This window comes from Chroicocephalus ridibundus, chromosome 7 (genome assembly GCF_963924245.1).
Source record: "Chroicocephalus ridibundus chromosome 7, bChrRid1.1, whole genome shotgun sequence".
Classification (NCBI taxonomy): Eukaryota; Metazoa; Chordata; class Aves; order Charadriiformes; family Laridae; genus Chroicocephalus; species Chroicocephalus ridibundus.
The window spans coordinates 7,152,319-7,176,625 of NC_086290.1; the positions used below are offsets into that span (position 1 = coordinate 7,152,319).

At 41.0% G+C, this 24,307-nt stretch overlaps 1 protein-coding gene across 7 annotated transcripts in view; it reads right to left on the reverse strand.

The window, feature by feature from the left end:
* Window positions 1-24,307, reverse strand: part of THSD7B (thrombospondin type 1 domain containing 7B) — a 329,550-nt gene that overhangs the window by 100,641 nt on the left and 204,602 nt on the right. For all 7 annotated transcript variants that reach the window (XR_010071985.1, XM_063341430.1, XM_063341432.1 and 4 more), the window contains 2 exons: window positions 6,357-6,551; window positions 811-1,074 (listed from right to left, as the gene is read on the reverse strand). Coding sequence is in view for 6 of the 7 variants with exons in the window: in XM_063341430.1 (XP_063197500.1) it covers window positions 811-1,074; window positions 6,357-6,551 (459 nt within the window). In the remaining variant the exon portion in view is untranslated. The remainder of the gene's footprint in view (window positions 1-810; window positions 1,075-6,356; window positions 6,552-24,307) is intronic.

Sequence of the window (24,307 nt, forward strand, 5' to 3'; positions counted from 1 at the left end):
AATTAATTTAGCGTAATGAAACGCAACGAACTGCAAATCGTGGAAACTGAGAAAAAATATCCAGATGGAATGACATTTCTTGCTTGCTCTACTTCTAATTCTGCCCAATTTCTGTTTGATTATATGTGAAATGTAAGGGGACAGAACCACAGCCCAGGGCCCCAGCAAGCAGTGACACTGGAATATACGCTGGGAATCAATTTGAGTTTGAGACTGGGACAAAACTGCAAGGATGAGAGCACTGGTTGCAGAAGTCATGTGTACTGGGCGTGCGCGACAGCCGGTGACATCACAGGGTTTTTGTAATTAAATATGATCGTCTCAAGAAAATGCCTGATTCTTTAATTGAAAAAAAAAAAAAAAAAAATAGTACAAACACCTCCAAACTGAGTGAACAGGAATAAAAATTTATAAACAAGTAAAAGCTGAAATAGGAAATATCCTCAAACAAAACACTATTTGAAATATAGCTTTCTCCTTCTCCTAAGCTTATACTTTTATGGGATTTTAAGATAAATAAGAGAAAGGCATCTGGTATTCTGACAGTGAAGCCAACTTTGGCCCTCTTCTACTTCATTTCCACTGTAGAAATGCCAGCAGACCCTCATACTGAGGAAAATCTTAGTAATAAGAGCGATAAGGAGACATTAGAAGAACGGTGTTCAACACTCACGGCAACGTTGTGAAAGCTGTTGCAGCAGGTAAACAGGTACACACCTATGATGGGCTCCAAAAGGAACCGTTGAGCGATAACCGTGCTGGGCACCAGGGCTATTTACATGTCTTGTGCGCTTTTTTAAATCTCCTTACCCGAACTGCTACAGCGAGATGGGTCCACGAGTCTGCCGGTCTTGTCGTAACAGGCAATCGCTCGCAGTCGTACGCCCTCGCCGCACTCCTTGGCGTCTCCACGGGATCGCGTTCCCAACTGCGGCTCCGGTGTACCTCCTCCGATAATGCAGTCGGACCAGTTTCCGTGGGGCTGGGAGGTAAACACCTCGCAGGGGCACAGCTCAGTTTCAACTTGGGGATAAACTTCTGTATTCTGGCATTTGTCTCGCTTTCTGCTTCGCCCTGTTCCAACCGCAGAAATCTGTTCGTTAGCTTAACATCTGCTACTTTTGATAACAACACGTCATATTATTTATACTTGCATGAATTCAACACATTAGAACCAAGACAATCTGAATGTTAATATCCAGGAATGTTTCCGAAGCATCTATTAGCTGCTGCCAGTGCTCTGGAGTGCAAGGACAAGGTATTTATCTCCAGGGGCAACCAGAGAAGTTGGAAATACTGTTTTGATGGGGAGGGCAAGGAGCAAAATGCGAAGTCTCACTCTAGTAATGGTCTGCCCAGAAAACGCTTTGTAATTTTATATAATATCATCTTTCTCTAATTATCTGATGAAAATAAATTGATTGTTTTGTCTCTACTTGCCCGCAATCAATGGTTGCCAGGACAACTTCCAGAGGACTCTACATCAGCCACAACTTCTTCTTTGAGGCTACTTTACAAATTAGATAAAGATGCACTCTGCACACAAACTGGGCTTTGAAGAAAACAGAAAAGATAATCCTCAGTAAATTATTAGGGCTGGAAAGCATTTCAATGGTTATGTTTGGTTTAATGTTTTCTTTTGCTCTGTTCCTTCAACAGGTTTTAAAAGAAGGTTCTTTACAGATCTCTCAGTAGCTTCGGGAAGCAGCAGCATTCAAATAAACCTGTGGCAGAGCTCTTTGCAACCGCACTCTCCAGGCCCCGCTCCTGGAGGACTTCTAGGCATGAGAAGAGGTCCCCGCTACAAGGAGAGAGAATGTAAAGAAGAGGATTCATGCTCCCTGCATCCCTACAGCTGCTCCAGGGAACAAAGGTCCGTATACAGCCTCTAAAGATAAGATCAATGCTTGTCTTGGCACAGCTTAGTCAACGTGACGTGGAGCAATCTTTATGCCGGCTGAGCTCAGGAACGTCTTTGCATTTCGCATCTGCACAGAAGGGGAGAATTCATCTTCCCTAACAAACCGCATCTGTGTCTCAGCCTCAAAATGTTCCTTGGGGAACTTGGACACGCTAAAAATACTTTTGCAAAAAGTTTTTAAAGCTTTGATCACCAAAAAAAAATGTTTTCCTCTTTGGTATTGAACACAAATAAGATACTAAAAACAAAATATAAGTTTTATGACCCAACAACCCTCTTGCTAGTCTGGAACCAAGAGTCATTTCACCACATGTCAGCAGGAGCGCAAGCTGGTGTCGTCAACACCTGTTTGCATACAAACATGTACCTCCAAAGAGAAGGGCACCGATCGCAGACCCTTAATATCACTGTCCTTCAAGCCCCAGCTCTTTCAAAATTGCATTTCCAGAGTTCTGGGGAATGTAAAGTTTGCCAGTACAAAGCGACAATAAACACAAAGAAATCAAATAGTGACAGCATTTTTATATTTTTTTTATATATATATATATTTATGAGAAAATTCAGGTAAGGTATAAGAGGTACAATTCCACATACTTAAAGGGAAGTCTTTTAAAAGGCTTTGAATAGACTGGGAGCTCTCTAGTGGCATTTCCAGCATTTTATGTTCGACGAGCTGACAGCAGCCACCAACTCAGTGTATAGGCACAGCTCCACGTTCTGCATTGTATTGGTAAACATGGCAATTTGGGGCTTGCCCATGTTTTGCCATTATTACAGGAAGCACATCAGACACAGGTAAGGATGCTAATAATCTCACACTTACACAACACTTTTTTTCCAACTTGCCTTGCCATCTGCTTTGTAGGAATCTTCCCTCTAACGAAGTTGCTATGAAAGCCCTATTTTGAGGGCAAAAGTGACATTCATCCCATGGTCTTCACAAAGAGCTAGTTTTAGAAGTAGTGATGCTGATATTTTTATCATCTTCACAGACTGCTTTAGAAATTAGCATTAAAAATACCACTGCCAAAATTTTCAAGGACATAAATGCTTCAATTAAATAGTATTTTCTTTTTAAAATTAAATTTCTGAACACTAACAAGTATTATATACGTTAACTATTACCTGGTACTACATACTGTACATAAAAATTATATGCAAAATTAAACACCTTCCTACAGAAAATTCACTGTATCCAGAGTAATGTAAATTAACTGACTGTATTAATTAACTGAAGACTTACCTAAAAACTGTGTTTTCATTATAATGACTTTGAATTTTGATATGTTCTGTAATAAGTCTTTACCTTCTTAAGTAATGACTAATTTTATATGTAGAGTCTATGATTACTTACAAAGTGAAATGAATAATGCTATTAAAAACTGAGTGGGAGGCAAGCAAATACTTAGCAAACAATTAGCAGATTCCCACTAAATGACATTGTTAATGAACTCTTATAATGAAGCCGAAGCATTCACTTGAGCAGACACACACAGCGATGAACAAGGACGTACAATTCATGCACACTTACAGAACAGTGAAACACTACTGGATAAAGGAGTCTTAACAGCATGAAGGACTTCCCAAACAGCACCCTTCACACGGATGAGAATTTTTCCAAGAATTTTGGCCAGCTCCAATTTTCATGAAGTTTTATGCCAAGGCAGGTTAAACACTGATCTCATCCACTTCTTCTGGACTGTGGCCAAACCAAAACTGCCTGATTTGGTCCTCCCTCACTGCTCTCCGTGGTGTCCCCACCCCAGCATCACCTGGGAAACCTCCTCCTCGTTCACCACTTGCTTTTCAGGACACCTTTGCTGGAAGCGGGCTGAGACCATGAGCTCCTTCCCGGCAGGAGGAAGGAAACCCAGCAAGGTCGTATGGGAGAGACTGGTGGTGTTTGGTCACAATTGCAGCGCGGGTGAGGAGACAAGACATCAAAACCTGAATATCAGAAACTGGTTTTGGTCCTCTTACTTGAATGGATCGATGTCTGACGTAGAATGGACTAAGAAAGGGGATAGGTAGGACCATATTCTTTTGTAACTATCACAGATGCTCATAAAGAAAATTCAGATTTAAAACTACCTGGAAGTAAGTATTCGCTTAATTCCTACATATTTTATATAAGAACAGGCACCTGTTACTCTGATAGGCACAGAGGATTTCTACTACTAAAAACATACAGGCACTGACATAGGGAACATTTTAGAATACGCTCTTTGGCAGAAACAATAGAGCATTGTATAATAATGATTTTTATGTAAAAGGGAAATCTTTATCCTTTAATGAGCCATACTGATGAACGGCAGCTTGAAGCCATTATGTCTGTATACTGTAATTGTTAGTTGCTAAAACCTTGGATCGTTCCAATGGTAACAAACTGAATAACAAGACAGCCGTGCAGCCAGGTACAAGCGAGCCTAGAAGAAAGGAGCAGTGGTAGCCACCATAGTTTGCTGCCATTCACCTCCCAGGCATTATCGCAGCAGATATTTTTACAGAAATGTTAGTGCTTTACTCCATAGTAGAAGTCTTTGAAGTTTCACCCCTATTAACGGAGCAAACTCAAGCCAGCTACACCAAAGCTCTCAAACACAACACGGAAATATGAAAAGATGTGAGTGTTCAGGATAACAATAACAGTAAATTTCTTGTAAACCTTCTGAAAACAGTATAATTCATTTTGATTTGATTTAGTTACGTGCGTGGGGGAAGACAACTCCTAACAAAACAAGCAGTTCCAAACTGTTAATGTTATATAGAGTTTTAAAGCTTTTCAGTTTCGTCGGCATTGAAATAACATAATAACAAACTATGACAACAAGTATGGGAGACCGCTCTATGAAATGGTTTCAACTAGAGTGTTTAACAAATACATATAAAAGACCAAACAGAGGTGTTTTAACGATACTGTTTTTTCTTTATTCATGGTATTAATTTGCCCTGTTGAACTACCAGATACTGCTGAGCACAAAACTCACAGATTTTAACTTCATCCAGATTTCAACAGTCTTAAACAGAAAATCACACTGATCTTAATTCTTGTATACGTATTTGCCATATGCTTCCCAGAGTAACGGGTCCGATAAAATTGCACAATGCATAGCATAGAGAGGGTGGAAGCAAGGACAGGAAGCCTGGGAGGAATACAGAGAAATTGCCCAAGCAGTCAAGGATCGGGTTAGGAAAGCTAAAACTATGACAGAATAAAATCTGGCCAGGGATGTCAAGGGCAACAAGAAAAGCTTCTATAGGTACGTTGGTGATTTTATCACCAACTAGAAGACTAGGAAAAATGTGGGCCCTCTCCAGAAGAAAACGACAGACCTGGTCACCCAGGATATGGAGAAGGCTGAGGTACTCAAAGACTTTTTTGCCTTGGTTTTCACTGGCAAGTGCTCTAGTCACACTGCCCAAGTCACAGAAGGCAAAGGCAGGGACTGGGAGAATGAGGAGACTGTAGGAGAAGACCACTGTAGGAGAAGACCAGGTTCAAGCAATCCCAAGCACAAATACAGGCTGAGCAGAGAATGGCTTGAGAGCAGCCCTGAGGAGAAGGACTTGGGGATGCTGGCTGATAAGCTCAACATGAGCTGGCAATATGCGTTTGTAGCCTAGGAAGCCAACCATATCCTGGCCTGCATCAAAACAAGCATGGCCAGCAGGATGAGGGCCTCTACTACTACGTCCAGCTCTGGGGCTGCCAACATAAGAAGGACACAGACCTGTTGGAGCGGGTCCAGAGGAGGCCACAAAGATGATCAGAGGCTGGAGCACCTCTGCTGTGAGGTCAGGCTGAGAGAGTTGGGGCTGTTCAGCCTGGAGAAGAGAAGGCTCCAGGGAGACCTTATAGCCCCTTCCAGTACCTAAAGGAGGCCTAAAGATGGGGAGGGACTCTTGATCAGGGAGTGTAGTGATAGAATGAGGGGTAATGGTTTTAAACTGAAAGAGAAGAGATTTAGATTAGATACTAGGAAGAAATTCTTTACTGTGAGGGTGGTGAGACACTGGAACAGGTTGCCCAGAGAAGCTGTGGCTGCCCCATCCCTGGAGGTGTTCAAGGCCAGGCTGGATGGGGCTTTGAGCAGCCTGGTCTGGTGGGAGGTGTCTCCGCCCATGGCAGGGGGGTTGGAACTGGATGATCTTTAAGGTCCCTTTCAACCCAAACCATTCTATGATAGTTACTGTTTTATTTGGTTTATGTCTAATGTTTATGTCTAAAAATGTCTGTCCACCACTGAGTTTTCCTGCGTTATTCTCATACCAAAATGTGTGTGCATAAAGGAGGCAATGATCAGTATCGGATCAAAAACCAGTTAAAATGATCCCTGTTCCATCTAGATTTTCCCCAAACCCCACCAGTCCACCAATATATGCAAGGCATCATTCGCAAGTATTGTTATCAGATAAATACTATAAAAGATTTTACCTGTGAGTGACCGTCTCCTACTTCTAGTTGATTCACAGTCAAAGGAGCATGCTGTAAATTTAGACCAGGGGGTAAATGTGCAGTCGTCTTTGCAGGGAACGTGACACTCCTGTACAAGAGACGGCATGGCTCCTGCCCACTGCATGCAGTCACTGACATCAGCAGAGTCGTCGTACTCTGACAAGCACGTAACAGCTGGAAAGGAAAGGTACAGAAATCTTTATATTGTTACATATATTGTATTATACTCTATGCAGTCAGTACTTGTGTTCTATGAGATTCACTCTCCTGGGTTAACAGGATAAAGTTTTAGATTGTTGTTCATAAGTCACTCAAAGATGCGCTAGAAGCTTCACAAAACCATAAAGAGACATTCTTGTTTGAGCAACGTGTTATCTAAACAATGATATAAATGCAATAGGCTCAAGGAGGCTGTCATTTTAAGGGTTGGGGCAAGAGTTTAACCAATGATACATTGTGTGACCAAAAAAGAAAATATATAATACTGCAGCTACGTGCCATAAAGTGTATTTGTTCGAGGCCAGGATTCCCAAGCTGTGACGCACACACTACCCACAGAACTGAAACTCCTTCAAAGTGGAAAAAAAACCCTAAAAAATACATGAAAAAGCTTCCTTCTCCAAAACTGCCATCTTTTCCGTATTTCAGATGAAGGGAACAACGGTCAGAGCAACTTTCCCAGAGAGTGGTGACCTCTGCTCTGCCTGAGCAGCAGATGCCACAGCTAAATGCTTCTTGCAGCAAGGTGTAAACACCAGGTCTGTCCCCTCCAAACTGAGTTCCCTAAACATTGTGCTACCCCTCATGCTCTCCCTCTCTCTGGCCACACAAACTTGTGAGTCTCTTGCATAAACAGAGATGTTTAGGAGGAAAGGCATGAGTGTCCAGCCTATAGCCATGGTAGAAAGGGGCTACAGCTGCTGCACTTTACTACAAGGCTACTTTACGGTGCGCTACCAAATGGATCCATTAACAGAAAAACACCAAGAAACAACTGCTGTGTGGGTCTTAGCTGAGGACAGTGTCACTCTGCCCAGCTCCACCTGACCTGAAGCGCCTTCACGCTCGGGCAGAGGCAGAGCCCCTGCGCACGTGCCGAGTGTCACCACCACACGCAGCTCGAGCGAGGCTGCTGCAGCCCACCTTCAAATGCCATGCCCTCCTCTGGTCCCCTGCCCAAAGCTTTCTCTAAGACTGGGCCGTGGCAACAGGGAACATCAGGCATAGGGCTGATGGACTGACCGCAGCTGCGGCTGAAGTCTCTGAATTTGGACGTAGATGCCTTTGGGTCCAGGCCAGAGTCCAACAGGGTTTGCAAGAGCACAGCCCAGGACTTAGATGCACTGATTTGCCCCCAGTTTTATTTTAGGTCAATGCCCTTTGCCTTCGACACCCCTGTCCTTTTTTGGACTGTGATAATTAATTTTTCAAAGTGGATAATGGCATTGTGTAGCCATGATGGAGGACAAAAGTATTAATGTATAAATCTGAGTCACAGGAAGCCTATAATAAAACTTGCTACTGTTTCAGTGAATTAACAATAAGTGATTGTAATAAATAAAAATAACCTGCACATCACGGAGTCTTTCATTTCATTAATAATAATTAAATCTCGCAAAATCTCAAAGTTTATAGGTTATTTATACCCTACATTGTAGGTTAACCGAGGCAAAGATAGGTCACGACTTGATTAAAGCAATAAAATCAGGGACAGGGTTAGGAATTGAATTTGGGCCCAAGAGTTTAGTCATGTCAGGCTCTCTGATTCAGGCAAGTACACGCATTGTACCACAAAGAATGATGAAATTATTTAATCCAGATTTTATTATTTAACTTTAACAACCTGTGATATTATTTTATGGAGATTCCTAAATAATTTGGGGTTTTGAGGCTGCGTATATTTTTCCTTGCCGCCAGCACTTAATGTAACTGGGAGTGCGTGAAGGAAAAGGGAAAAATAACTCTCTGTTTTCTCACAGTTAAAGGATTTACTGGGGTGTAACTCTGCAATGAATACACATGATTTTTGGTTTTTACCTACAGTACTGTATGAGAGCAAGGGATGGGTTGGCAACCGCCTAGAAATAAAAAAAAAAATCTCATTAAAATGTAATTAGATTTCTAAGGAAAAAATCAGCATTTTGAAGAGCGTGCAAAAGGCAAGCAATTGTTAAAAGTCTCTTTAGACTCAAGTGACAGTAAATCAGCATATTAATAACTACCTCTAAATTGCTGATCCTTGCCTTTCACTTTCAATCCTTGTGACCCTTATATCTCTCAACTCCGGCAGCCAGAAACTCGGAGACCTTCCCCTTCTCAATTACGAGAGCGCGAGGACAGAGGTCACCACTCTGTACGGGAAAGTGGGGTAATTGCCCTCTCCTGGAAGGTTAAACAAGTAATAGGCTCTGATGCCCAAGGTCTGTGTAGCCTCATTACCTTCAGCAAGGACACCAAAGATTGGGCAACACAAACGTGGCCACATGAAGTACAGCCAAGCGTACACAAACCATCTTCTCAGCATCACTACACCCGCTAGCGTCCAGGGGGACGTGAACAATATCCTGCGCTGCCAGCCCCATGAAGCAATATTTGCAATTGCATAATAAACCGTCATGTTGCAATGTTTACTACCATCTGACAGAAGACCACAATTCATTCCTGGCATTTACTAATGGCAACACAAGTGATGGAACTTCAAAATATCGATGTTAAACCAGACGCTCCACGCTGCAATGAGTTATTGTCTGATGGCCCGATCTTCTCCACAAATGTCCTTAATTTTAAGCATACAAATAACTCACTGAGTTTGCTGAGGTTATTTAGATGCTAAAAGTGATGGATAAGGCTTTGAGCAGCCTGGTCTAGTGGGAGGTGTCCCTGCCCAGGGCAGCAGGTTGGAACTGGATGATCTTTAACGTCCCTTCCAACCCAAACCATTCTATGACACATGAGATCAGGGCAAATATCGCACAGAGACCATGGAGCTCAGAAATTAGTGTCAAAAATAAACATGGGCAGAGGAAAGTTAAATTAAAACAACAAATAATATAGTGGATTATACATGTATAAGCATAGAGCCAAGAGGAAGTTGAAGAGAAGAAAATATAACGGATAGTCTAGTAAGAGACATAAGAGCTAAAGGAGAACAGGTGGATCTGCTGTGAGGTGACTGGGGACAGGCCGGTAGTTGAAAATACAGAATTGCTTCTCTTCTCTACTTCAGGAATTTTTATAAGCGCAGATCCTGGTAACTCAATCAGGTCATTCCTGACAGACCAACAAAGCCTCAGTGTCAGCACGGAGAGCAGGCAGCAGCCAAAGAGCAAGGCATCCAAAAAGCTTTTTTTGATGCCTAAAACACTACCTAAAGAGCGAACATTCCTCTTGCTTCCCACTCTCCTGGACTTTCACACTTATCAATGCCAACGGTGTTATTACCAAGCTTGTGGGCCCAGAGGAGCACCTCTTTGGTGACCCTAGTGACAGCTGCATCACTTTGCTGGCAGAACGGGCACTTCTTGTTTCACATGCACAAAATAAAATGCCAGCCGTGAACATCTGGTAGCCTTCCACACCAAAACCCCACACCTCCTCAGGTTGGCCTAAGCAATACAATGCATTTCAGCCAGGTGAGGAGGCAATTCATGTCCACTCGAGAGCCTGCAAGCATCTTCCAAGACGATGTCAAGGCATGACTTCTTCAGTTTGAGCTGAATTATCTTCAAAAGCCTGAGCTTCATGGGCCTGATCTTTACAGCATGTCACTCAAGACATGACAATGACTTTACAGCACGTCACACAAGAAATGGCAGAGTTCTGCTACACGCTTACACTATGTCTGTTATAGTTCAGCACGAACTGCTAAAATAAATGAAATAATAAACCAAATGTCCATTAGGGCATTTTAATGGATGGAGAAGGACCAGGCAGGAAGCTGCAGAGATGTCAGATGCACTCCCGTGGTTTGGTCAGGAACTAGTCACCTCATTTCTACCTGCTGCGAACTTATTTCCCCGTTAAGTTAGCTTTGACTTATAAGAAAAAAATATTTCCAAATACAGGCACTTCTGAAAACAGAATGAGACAAATTTGTTTTCAGTGGAGCTTCAGGAAAGTTACTAAAATTATTTATCCTCGGTGGTTTCAAACTACTGATTGGTTTGTGTTGCATAAAAAATATTTCCCCGTAATCCTCAGTTCTGTCACAATGGTTTTAAATAAACTTATACCGCAAAGCCATTTCTGCTATGTCAACTTCTCTTTTGTTTTTTTTTTTTTTTTATAAGTGGGATACCACCGGAGGGCAAATGCAGTCCGTTTGCAGCCCTATGCACAGACGAAAGAAAAAATAAATAAATCACATCGTAACAATAAATACCTCCTAGACATAATGTGTGATTTCTACCGTCTCTGCAGCATTTAAAATGGACACAAACATATGAAAGATAAACAGCTAATAACAGGACACTGCCAGATTAAGGGTTTTGAATTATAATATTGATTCCCACTAAGAGGGAAAATGCAGGATTTCCTTTTGAACTCTCACTATTCTTTCCTATTACTACCAGTCAACGCCAGCAAATTGGAATTAAACACTTGGGGCCAAGCTCCAGGGTGACAATTTAATGCAGTTCTGTTGATACAAAACAATGGCTGGCACAAAAAAAAACCCAAAACAAAACGAGAAAAAAAGTATATCTTCTCTTGTAACAATAAAAACAAGATCATGAATTAAACTGAAAGGTAACCAGGTTTAAAATGCCAAAAGAAAATATGTTTTTTTCAGGGCAGGGCTGGAGTTGTTTAACAGCCAGTGTGGATACACCCGGTAAGGTGCCATCAAAAGGTAGCGATTAATATGAGCAATGCAATAGCTGCAGATGCAACCGCTCTGCTCCAAGGCATAAGTCAAGGTGTTAAACGCACAGTCTGGGGAGGAAATTTTCCCTTTCTGCCAGTACCGGGTCCTGTCGGGATACTGAACAAGGACTGCTGGCAGGACATTCCGTACGGCTGTCTCTGTCTCCTTGTTTTATATTTACACTCACAAGAGTATATTTGTATGCCATCATCTTAGCATACGGCACGTAGAAACATATGGAAGCTATATTCTTTAACTACATTTATCTTAAATTAAAAGTAAATAGCAGACATTCCTCCTATAAACTTTTACACGGTGAAATCAAACGTTTGTATGCTGCCAAACTGCAGACGCGCTGAATGCATCCTGAGACGACATTACATCCCCACCAAAGACGCGTGTCAGCATCAAACCGGGGAACTCAAGTGCTCCCAGGAGACACGTGCCTGACTTGAGAGCACTACAGACAGTCCGAACAAAAGGAGTGTGTATTGAGAAAGAAATATTACAGGCACAGCATTGCATCCAATAAGGAAAGATAACATAAATATGGTTCCTCTTAAGTAAAAATCCAATTACAGACAGTCTTGGTAATCATATTCATTTACCAAAGTTATAATCAATTCTCCTTTAAAAATGCATCTCAACAGTTTCCACGGGGTAAAAAGCTGAGGAGTGAGAATATCAACTACCAACCAGAAAAATTATATTGTACCATGGCACTTCAATTTGGGAAACCTAAATTAGTGGTTTCAAAACCCTGGAATTAAATGTCATTAGAACATCTGAAAACAATGACTGATAATTCCAGGAAAGTACACTCAGGCCAAACACTAAAACTAAAGCTACGCAGTAGTGTAAATTAAATGACTGCACTTAGTAGAGGAACAACAGGATGACCGATGAGGCTAGACAAGAAGTCTACATCCAAGAGGTGCGGACAACAATGTAATAATCATCTCTGGCTTCAAATTCTAAGAATGTGTCATCACTGCCAGCACGTAAAATCAAGGGTATTATTTTAATGTAGCTGTTTACCTTCTCATTGTTCAGAAAAATTCTCATTTTGTGTTGCATAATTATTCTCATTATCCTTCAATGTAACACAATAACATATCATTTCTTACACAAATCACTATTGATAAGTGAAAAGGGAGTTTAGGGATAATACGTCAGAAAAAAAAAAAGAAGAAAACTTTAAGGATCCAGACTTGCCGACTACAAGCACAGCCTCATAACTCATGATGACCTCATTTATTTTCTGTATTGATGCTCCTTTATACTTAGAATGAGTTTCTCCAAAATCCCAGGTGGAATATTTTATGTTATTCTTGGTATGTTAATGCAACCCCTAATTATAGACGGAGACCAGAGCAGACATAATACAAGATGTAAGATAAGGCTATGCTGAGACTCAGGTTTAAGTCTAAGGTCCTGATTCTGTAAGGACACAAACACACGTCACGTCGTCACTGTGACAGCCCCCTTGGATGCAGCAGCACTCCCTGCAGTGAAGTGTGTCCAAACTCTGGACTTCCAGAAGCAACCCATAAGATAACCATTAAAAATAAGTCTGAGGAAAAGAACAAATGATGCCAGGAAGGACATCACAGACACAAATCTCAAAAATAACTGAGGAAGAGCTGGAACAACTAGTTACACAGGAGGAAAACTGCCTCTGAGATCACCGGTATCCCATTTTGTAATTATTAATGATATTGACAGTAGTGCTAAAGGGCTAACAAATGCCACGGAGCAAACAGAGCGCTGAATAAACACGGACCCCAACCAACCTGCACCATAAACAAAACACAGGAGCCCGAGGTGAGGCTGGGAAGCAATAAAGATGGTAAATACCAACTGAAAAGATAAAGGAAAGCAACTGAAATGATTTGCATGAAAAGGGGTCAGGGAAGAATTGGGCAGAAAAGTTGGGCACAGAGCATTAGCATGGAAAAGAGACTGTAACAGGGGAAAGCGACAGAGTTAGAAGGGAAGAAAAAAAACCCATGCAAAATTGTGAAGATCCTTCTCAAGGTAAAGGTGCATGTTTCAGCTGCTCTTCGGGTTGGTTGCTCTCTGCAGCCTTTCCACAATAAGACGTGTACATGGAGAAAAAGACAGGTTAATCTAGGTACAGGAGCCTCAGAAGAAGACGAGTGCCAGCTGCAGCTTTCTGGGGTGGCGGAAGGTCACCTCCAGCGCAGCCCCAGCCAGGGCAGCCATCCCCGTGTGCGTGTGTCTGACCCAACCATAGAGCTCCTCTGCGGCTACATCTCATCGGCATTCACCAGATGGAAAGGGATGAAGAGGTCTGTACGCAAGGTCTGCACACCAGAGGAGCACGTCCCTCCCACACCGTTCACTCTTCATGGCCCAGAGCCTCCCAGCCAACACCACAGCACGAGCACGAGCACGGCGCGGTTTGTCTGAAAGGGATTAAATACGTCCAAGGCTGCATATTAAAACCAGTAAAATCAGTGCAGGCTGACGTCGGTCATTTAACGTCTTAAACTGGACTCACCTCTGTTCCATTTTACTTCTTGGAGTACAATTTTTCTTTGATAATTATGGATAAGGTTATCAATTATTTGGTTGGGAATATATGATTTGAATCTTTCGATTTGCCAAGCTATGTGACCCGATGTTTTAGTTCTCCCTCAGCTGTGAGCCAAGACTGCCCACTGTTTAAGGACAAGTAGGAGAGAAATACATTGCCAGAAAGCCCATTCCTCCTCCCACCCGCACAATGAATGCAGAACACGGGATTGATACATTAACGTCTAGCACCATTTTCATTTTAATACAAGTGTTTTCTTATTGCAAGAGGTTCACACTCTGCCTGGCTAGAAAGACAAAATAATATGATTTTTTAATGTTTCAAATTTACTTTGGCCAGAGAATAACTGCAATCTGAGTGCTTCCGCATTATGCAATCAGTCTAAGGAATCTTTCACAATTTTTCCCTTTTTTTCTAACATTATTATAGGTTTTGAATTGCTTTTACTTTCATTTTCTATTAAAAAGAAAATCAATGGAAGTGCATTAGATGATTAATGATAGAAATTATGCTTCTGCTCCTTTCAGAGAGCATAACAAAATACAAAAATATGCTTCCTTTTTTGCCTCTTTCTGTGGCCCACAATTACTAAAATTACTCGAGTTCAATTTATTTGTAGCACCAATCATCAAGTTATATTTAAGATGAATTATTTATTGCACTACTTGAAAATAAAACTAAGACACCCTGTTATATATACACACATTGAGACCACAGCAAATAAAGAGAATCAAACATGCCAAGTAACGCAAGAGAGAGAAAATGGAAAATAAACACAACGTTTACAGTATTTCTGGTAACTCCAGTTGGAAAATCACTTAGCTGACTAAGCAAGCACTGACTTTCTTTTGAAAGCTCTGCCTCAGTTATACAGCCACTGGCCAGTGTTTTTAGTGATAACTAGATGAACTTAAAATGTGATGCAGCCTGTTTTATTCCAGCCAGGTCCAGTTTTTGGTAGCACCCCCCAGTCACATTTCACGACAGCAGCAGAGCGCTCCACACCACAGCCAACTCACGTGGCAAACCCAACCTTCGGAAGGTCTCGGAAGACAAGCCCTGTGAACTCGTCCAGCCAAACGTCCCTTTCAGTCTGCGTTTTTTTTGTTATCAGGTTTGATAAAATTATCCACTTGTATCATCTTTCAGATCACTGGGCATTCGAAAACATTGCGTTATGTTGGTTTAGAAAAATACGTTTGAAAATCTTGCTCTGGAAGGCAGGCGCTCTGCCATTCACTCCATCTACCTCTTTACAGTGAACCGCAGATACTCAAGCCAGAACATAACACTAACACACCGACATATTTACAACTCGCCCAACATTACATTTAAAACATTATGGTCCAAGGTAACACCCAAGGATTTTATTCTACCCTTCCTCCTCAGCTCCCCAACTCCCCACCTCTGGTTCTCCTCATTTTGGCATTCAAAACTCCTCGTCGCTCTTGGCCGGTCAGGGACCAGCAACCAAGCCACTGTGGACAAATATGGGCCCATCAACAACTTTTCAACTCATCCTGATGCCTCTTGCTCCCACTCGCCCCTTCTCCTCATTCTCTCCCAGTTAATTCTGTGGTTAATGCCCAAATCCTGTCCAACCAGGCCTGCTCCAAGCCCCAAGTAAGGCAGTGCAAATTAACCTGCCATTGCATAGATCTCCTCATTACAAAACGGGGTTGTGTGGCAGCCTGTTGTCCATTGCCATGGATTCATCATATTTTCTCCAAAATTTGTATTTTCTCACTGCCTGGCCGCACAATTAACATTTAAGGGAAAATAAACAAGTTTGTCCAAAATATCAATTCCTCCCTGACAGTACTGCCTGCGCAAAGCTGGTTATACCACTGCACCACAGTCAAGATATGCAGATTTGGACTGGTGTAAAATAAGACCAGAATCTGGTCCTTTCTATTTATTTGTATTTTTAACCATGCTTCTCCAGAACTCAGACCACTACAGCACTTTACAGCATACAGACTTGTCGTCTTTATCAAAGTCCAAACCTGCAGTTCAGAAAGTAGTAACATGGAAATCTGGAAACCCTCTCTTCACTTTCTGTATTCCACTCTCAGAAACTGCTGTTAAATTTTTCTGAAGTACCAATGGATTTTGTAGATATGGTCCTGCAAAAAACTTTCCACTTCAACTATCACTTTTCTACAGTAAAGAACAGATAAGAATACTAAATGCTTTAAGGTCTGAAGTCTGGCTGCTCATCTCCAGCCTAAAATTGATGAAACAACTAAATCTACTTTGACCGAAGCTAATAAAAATGCATACTCGAATAATTCGTCTTATCTAAATTAAGTATCTTGCAGCCATCATACAACATTGTCCACCTTGTGAGACAAAATAAAAAGAGATCGAGATCGAAGGGTCAGCACAGTCTTAAGTACACTAAAGGCACTGTGCTTAGATTACAGCTGAGAGTGGGAGAAAGAGATTGTGAAAAATTTCCCGAGGACAACCTTGAGAAATCAAATGTTTGGAGCCTTTCAGGAGATTTGCCCAGTGGGAAACGTAAGTACACAGACTTGAATCCCAGTAAGAGCAAAGTCACACTCTGATGTGTGGGAGTTTCATACATGTATACACAATGTATAAATTATACATAAAGAAAGGCTTTTTATACTTGGTCCTAAACATTCCTAGCACACAGGGGAAAAGTGTTTTACAGAAACCCCACCTCGGGGCATCCTTTCTTTTGCAGGAAAAAAAAAAAAAAAAAAAAGATAAACAACACCAAAAAAACCCAAATTCCACAGATCAGACTAACAGTCCAAGACACATTTCTGTATAGCGGGTATAAAAGACCCTGATTCCCATAAGAATTGGTATTTCCCCTGGGTCATGTTAAATGAACTTTTTTGTGTAAGTAAAGGAGTTCCAATAGGTTTGCCTCTTAAGAATAATAAAAATAGTTACACTCATCTTTCCTTATGTTTGTTGTTCAGACCATTGTCACCGCTAGTGCGTTCCTTTTTACTCTTCTTTTGATGATAACAGATCTAAAGGGACTATTTGCTTTTCCCTTCTGTTCTCTTAAAAAACAAGGTAGAAGATCAGAGAAGATGCAAAGGGAGATATCTTACAGTAGGTTATGTTTTTCTTATGATGATCTTCTCTTCCTTTCTTACAGGCAGAAAAAAAGAAACATTTCGTATTTAGCTGATGCTACTGCTCTTCTTAAATTTACACTAAATCATTATAATTGAGTGGGGATTATAAAGCAGATGGTATTTCTGCCGAAACAATGGGAAAACTCACATTTATTTCAATAGGAAAAGAACAGATCCTATTACACTTTCTTTTTAATATCTATGATTTGTTTGCAAGCATTTGTTTCTAAAGCAATTACACAATCCAAACACTGATTGATTACTATAGAATTGTTCATGTCTAACAGATACAATATTTGGACACAAAAACTTCTCTATTGTGACTTCTTTACTGTTGGTTCAGACCACATAATTTATGCTTTGTTTAACCAAAAAAAACAATCAAATGCAATAAAAGACTAATACAAGAGAAAATAAATTGCATTAGAACTACCAATAGTTTCCAACCTGCTGGAAGATTATTAGTATTTTTAGCTATTCTTCATGTGCTTCATTCTAGCTGACCCTGGGGTAGGGCTGACGGGGACACTATGCTACGTTTTCTTATATTACGGTCTTCCCAGTACAAACCATTCTGACCTTGGCTGTACTAAATCACCAGTTTGATCCTCATTCCCGCTTTTCACCTGTGAAGTTTTGTTTATCTTTGCTGGGGCTCGGAGCAGTTTCTCCCAGGAAATTGCTCTGTGTGTGAATCTCTCCTGATACTGAAGGCTTCTGCCAGATGTCCTTACAAGATCAGACAACATCACGCTGAAAGCGAGGAGCACTTAAAGCAGGAGAAGGTCATCTCTGGAAAGCAACTTGGAGGAAAATTTTACAGGAGTGTTTACGTTTCATTTTTTTTTGACTTCTTAAAAAAATATTATTTAGCAAAAAAATAAATCCTTAGCATGCCTCTCCTGGCTTGTTTGAAAGTGGTTTAGTCACGAGCAGGTATCTTCAGCTTCTTCATCCTGTAAGAGCAGAAACATCCTCCGCACCTCTGAAGTCCTTGGTGGCCAGGCACAGCACCAGGACCTACGCTCGGGACCTGGAGAGGCAGGTCCGTGCCCGCCATGGAGGGCATCAGTACGGAGACAGCAGTGATCGGACGTGAGGCTGCCTCAGTGCCACCAAGCCCAGAGGAACATCTAACCCTTTCTTCCCTGGAGAGGGAACAAAGACTACGGCCAATACACCCAGCACTACCATTTCCCTTAAAACCAAGGAAACGTAGTCAGAGGGACTTCCAAAATTTCCCAAAGTAGTAATTAATTCTTCCATTTGAGAATGTTATTTAGGAAATAAAATCCAATGCAAAACCAACTCAGTACTTTGAAAATCCATCAAGATTCACATCACATTTCCTTTTCAGAAGAGAGAACTGATATTCCGAATTTTAAGTGTGTATTTCAATGAAACAGTAAATAGCAGCTTTCTACTTCATCAGAAGCCCAAAGGAAAGGGAACTTTCCACACAAACATGCTGTACTTGGGAAACTAACTCTTACTGTTGCTATAATGAAAGTATAAATACAGCACACTACAAATCCATAGTAATTTCTTTCTATGAGCAAGTTTGACGTGGCACAGCCAAATAAATTAAGATAGTATGGCACTGCAGAACGGAGAGCGTCTCCAAAATACTGCGTCGCTATTTTGCCTTCTCTAGATCATTCATCGCATCAGACCTTTGTCTCAATTTCTCTTTAAACCTTTGTCTTGCCCTATTTGAAGACCCACGCTCCAGGGTTATATCTTATCAGTTAATTAACTTTTAGAACGGAAACATAGCAAAAATGACTATATAAACTTTTGCTCACATATATCAAAGCCAATGTCAACCAATGTGGTTCCTGCGTACCTAATCCAGGAGACTTACAATAAAAACCCATCTTCCATTTACAGCCTGAGGCAGAAGCCGGTTTGGCAGAGAGATGTGTGAAGTGACGAGTTTTAGTAGAGCAGTAACGTTGCTCAACAGTTTAAATATTGGTCTAGCTACTAAACTTTATGGCATGAGGTTCTGTCATTACACTATTAAATACCAAGATTTCGTCCACCGTTTTCACTACCTCAGAATAATGCAAAATTCATTTCAGAAAAAAAAAAATTGCAATTTAAGAGGGTTCCCCTCCCCCCGCCTGCCAAAAAAAAAAACCAAACACCAAACCTTGAAGGTAACGCTACTCTTCAGTAGATCAAGGCAACACTAACAGGGGAGTGTGGAGTGGATGTGCAATAGATAGTCCTTCACTGTAAATTAATGAACAATTTAGCAACAAAATACTAGAAGGAATGAAAAGCATCACTTTCATTCAGGGCCTATAAGGTCACTGCCAACGAGGCATAAAGGAGAAACCAATTAAGTTGGAAAATTTGAATCAACAAATGAGGAAGAGGAGGATCCTCAGAAGCAGCTTTGATTTTTATTTTACTGGTTCTTCACCCAATAGCAGCAGATCTCATTGATGTGGACTGAAGAAAAAAATCAGGTAACAGAGAACTGAACAAGAGCCAGCGTTTGAAATCATTTTGCCCACGGTTCAAAACGACAATGAAAGACCCAGCAGTGAAAAGGATGAAACGTAGAAAAAAATAAAGAATTTGAATGAGAATCGGAGCCTGAAAGGATGCTGCGAGGGCTGGGAGAGCCTGGCAGCCCCTCATCCAACTCCAAGCACGCCTCTTCCCCCTGGTGAGGATCAGGCCCCCGGGCTCCCACCTCCTCTCATTTCGGGAAAGCTGTGCAATCTGCCGTCGTGATCGGTACAGCCGAATGGAGAGGAACCCAAGAAGGGACCCCACAGGCTGTATCCCAGGGATGCATCGCCAGGCAAGGGCAGAAATGGGAAAGAAGCTGGGAAGTTCGTGCTGGGACAGCTCGGAGAGCTCAGCTCCACACAACGGATGGGGAAAACCCCTTGGGAAAAGCAGTCCCTGGAAGGAATCTCACTAAAGGAATGAAGGTCAAGTATGAATTTTATTTCGTATTTTATCTTTGAAAAATAGCAGTGGTTTTCAGTAATAGAGGGAGAAAAATCTATACATAGCAGCCAAGTGCAACACAAGTCACCCCCATTACAGAGTTCAATAAAAAAAATAATGTGTCCTGTAGTTGAAACACTCCACAAAGGACTTCGGTTGCTGAATGTACCAATCTGATCAGTTAACAAGTGAGCAGAAGTTTAAGCCATGTCAGGAATTAAGGCAGAAAACGTGGATCCTGACCACAGTCCTGCAGACCACGTGGTGAGCAGCTCACCGTTCCCGCGGCCCTGTGAAGGCAGCCAGAGGCAGCCTGCTCCCACCCCTCTCACCTCAACATCTGTGCACACTGCCAAGGGATGTAACGAAGGATGTAAATTTAAGAAAATTCCCCTGAAGGGGATGCCAGCCTCATATGGGACTTTTCCTCCAGCTTTACTACACAGCCTGTAGCCTTACGTACTTCTGCTGAAGCCAGGTTACCCACAGCTCACGGAAAAGGGCGTCCCCAGTGCCGGCTCTTCTTCAAACAATGGTCCAAATACTGTGATAATCCTGCTACTCACCTTTTTTATACCTAACTAAGGAATAGGATGGAATGTATATTTTTTGCTAGGCATGAGAAACACATGTGTGTTTGGGTTTTTCGGGGTGGGGGGGTGGGGGGGGGGTGTTGAGGGTTGACGTTGAATTGGTTTGAGTTGATGAGGTGCATCACCGCGGCAGCCATTCCCTGCACACTCTGTATGTCACACAACTGTTCATTAAAATGTTAAAAAGCAATGCTCATTTTCACAGGTACGCTTCCTGTCAAAAAAACAAAACACATACACAAAACCACACTTTTAACATCCAAACACTATTTTTCTTAAAAACGAATCTCCTCCAGGAGAAAACGGTCTGTGATTCCCTTGGCAACACAGAAGTATTAAGAAAACCTTGATAATCTGCATTAGAAATTACCTTCAAAGTTTGGAAACTTTAGGAAGCACTGAATGATTTCTTGCAGCGGGTCAAAAGTCAAATACAGACTTTTGTTCAAAAGTACAAAAAAATTAACTATATTCTTCAACTGCATAATGTCAAATTAGAAGCAGAACCTGAAGTTACTGCAAAACATTACGAGGTTACAAAGGCTGTAACTTTTGGCAACACTTAATAAAACAATTAAAAATTCAGATAGTCTAAAGATTTTTTTCACATATTAGTAATATGACATACAAGAATATCAAACCAAAATTAGTTCACAAATTGAAATGGATTTCTGGAAAATTTCTCTCATTACATTGTACATTAGCGACAGTTTGTATAATCAAACGCAAAGATGTTTTCCAGCCTCCTTTAATCGAATGAAACCAAATGGCATCAGTCTTCCACATGAAGATAGTCCCTTTCCTGACATTTGATCTATGAGAAAATTATAAAACTGGGAGGGGAAAAAGAGGTGGATTTCTGACTAAAATACTCCCTTCTTCCCCAGCTCTCTCTAAGGAACGGACCCCACAAAAAAACACATGGTAATTGTGCTGCCTTTCAGAAAACTTGAAGTTAATTTACTTGGTTAATTTACATAGACATCACACTTCTACCTAAATACATACATAAAATCCACTCCCATAGGTTTATGCACATATATTTTTTTATATATGTTATAATTAGCTGCCATTCCTGATTTATTTTTTTAAGTGCAGGGTTAAATCTATATGCATTTATTAAGAAACTTTCTCAAGGAAGTTTCACTAAGAACAGTTTTTAAAAGTCAATAAAACTTCTTATCCTTTAGTTTCAATAAAATGCAAGAGAACATACCGCAGATTTAGATTACCATATCAGTACTTTTGATTTACTCACATTTCCAACGAGAAGACAGGCAATTCCCATATATAACTTTATTCCAAAGCGGTGACCTTGACTTTTAGCAAAAGTTCAATTGCAGGGATATTGGTTTTGAGGCAAGATGAAGGAAGAAAGGAGCTCTCACAGATAAGATAATGAACTGTCAAATGCAGCTTATGAAATACTACTGTTTCAAACAGATGCACTGATTTAATATGTGTTGACAGTCGATTCAAAAATTATGACTCGGTCATTATGTAGCACACCGACTACAAAGCTTGAATTACTTATTTGTTTACCTCGTAAAGCATCAGGCATGTGAACCAAAGACATCCCCACAGCCTTCCGTGTAGGGATCAAAAGTGACAGAATGATACGAAATTAAATACCACTTATTGAATGTGTATGATTAACAATATACACAAAATTTGAATTTTTCCAAAGGTAAAGAAAAAAGTATTGAAAAGTACTATTGGTAAAGTTATTGATTACACCAAGATAAAAAAAAAAAATAACTTCTCTAGCTGTTGAAAATAGTAAAGGAATGCACAAAATGGCTATTTTAACTATTAACCCACTGTCCTAAGTACTCATACAACTGTAAAAATACAGTGAAGCTTAAAAAAAACACCCCAAACCGCAAGATTATCTCCAGGATGTGATGAGAACTGTGTACCCATATAAACTATAAACACAGAAAATAATTTTTTTTTGTCTACTCAACTTAATAAATGCATCAAGTTTTTTCTAAAAAAAAAAAAAAAAAAGAAAAAAAATGAGCTGCCAATACTATCTGTCTGCTATCAATAAATGAGAAGTCACGATGAGACTACAAGATCTTCCAGTACAGTAAACAAGCAAAAGAAGCTGAGATTCACAGGATGCCTTGCACGGATTCTTGTACTCTACATTGTTCAATATAACAAAAGCCCATTTCACACTGCTATATAAAATTATTCTAGAAAAAAATAAGCGTACGCTGGAGGTAGGGACACGGTTACAGTTAAGTTAAAAGACACAAGATTGACAGTCCTCTCCCAGAGAAAGAATGAGCACAGATTGCGAAGAAGTGAGGAAATGTTAAACTCTTTAATGTTTCAAATGCTTATCTGCCTTTCTATCATGTATGTTTAAAATGAAGCTTAGTATACTTTCTATTACAATTATGGTGGGACTCCAGTAACAACCCCAAACAAACATGTTATAAGTAACCACCTTCCAAAAATCAAATTATCCTTTATCAAAAAAACATTGAATAAATGGCAACCAAGAGGCACCTGCTTCCAGTATTAAACTATTCTTTTCAGAGTAACTTACATAAGGAAATAAAGAAATGAGACCTGATGTTTCTCCTCCACGAGAAGGCTGCCTAATGGACCTTGGCCCAGCACTGCACCCACATGCCTCTCCCGAGCCGTGACGGCTGCTCCATCATCTTCACATTACAATTCAGCTAAGGTTTCACTGAGGTTTCACAATAAAGCTATATTTACTCAACAGAGTCTTAAAAACCAAACTGGAAGTGTTTAGAGTTACCACATTAACGTATATTTTTGAGTGAAATCCTGTTGTAGCCAATATTTAGCGGGTGAATTCATGTGACCGAAATAGTAACATAAAGGGGTGCAGCTCTTCTGGAAGGACACGCAAATGATGGTGACGTGTTTTATTTTATCTACAAATGATACACCTCTGGGCTAGTCTATGGTGAACAACTGACCTACCGAATGCCTGGCTGATGATTAAAAGGGAAAGGAACATGTGTGCTACACTGGGGAAGAGGACCCCAAATGAGGTAAGCTCATGAGCAAGGAGGAGGACAGCATCCACACCGCTCCATCCGGTGCTACAGGAACACAGGAGGGCTCAGTTCTACAGCCAATTCATAGGCTGGTTTGGTGAATTTGGTAAAATTTGGTCTGTTGGGGTGGGGACAGAGTAAACTTCACTCAGCTAGACCGCAGGCCATAGGAGGAACCAATGGAGAACATCAGGGTGGAGGGCAGGCTGAAAGAGAATGACCATTAAATTACACAGCTGGGATGGGCAGGTGGACTCGTACATTCATATAAGCGCATTTGCATTAAAGCTAAGTAAGGTCTCCCGAAAGGCTGGGCTGGTAGGGAAAAGAAAATTGAAGAAAGTTGTAGTTGAGAAAAAAACCAAAAGCCAAAGCGAAAGCTCTCCTATGAGGGAATGGGCACAATCATGGTAGGGATAAGCCGGAGTATGAGAGATCAGTTAAGCTCAGTCAAAGGCTGCCCTCGAACAAAAAAAAAAAAAAAACAAAAAAAAAAAACAAAAAAATAAAAGGTGGAAACTAGGTCAAATTCCTGAGGATTAGCAGAGGGCATTAAAAGTAACAAAGGATCCTTCTGCAAGTGTGGTAAAAACCAGACACTCTCCACTCTCCCACCCTACATCCCAAAAACTGGCCCAGGTTTGCGCCACCGGGTCGTTGAGCGGATCAGCTGCAATCCCGGGAGCGTTAAAATTAGCAGCCAAAACAAGGAAGGTCTCAGGCCTCAGGGTTCTCTTTCAGGGAAAAGGCTGTCAAGGATAAACCGGCTATTTTGAA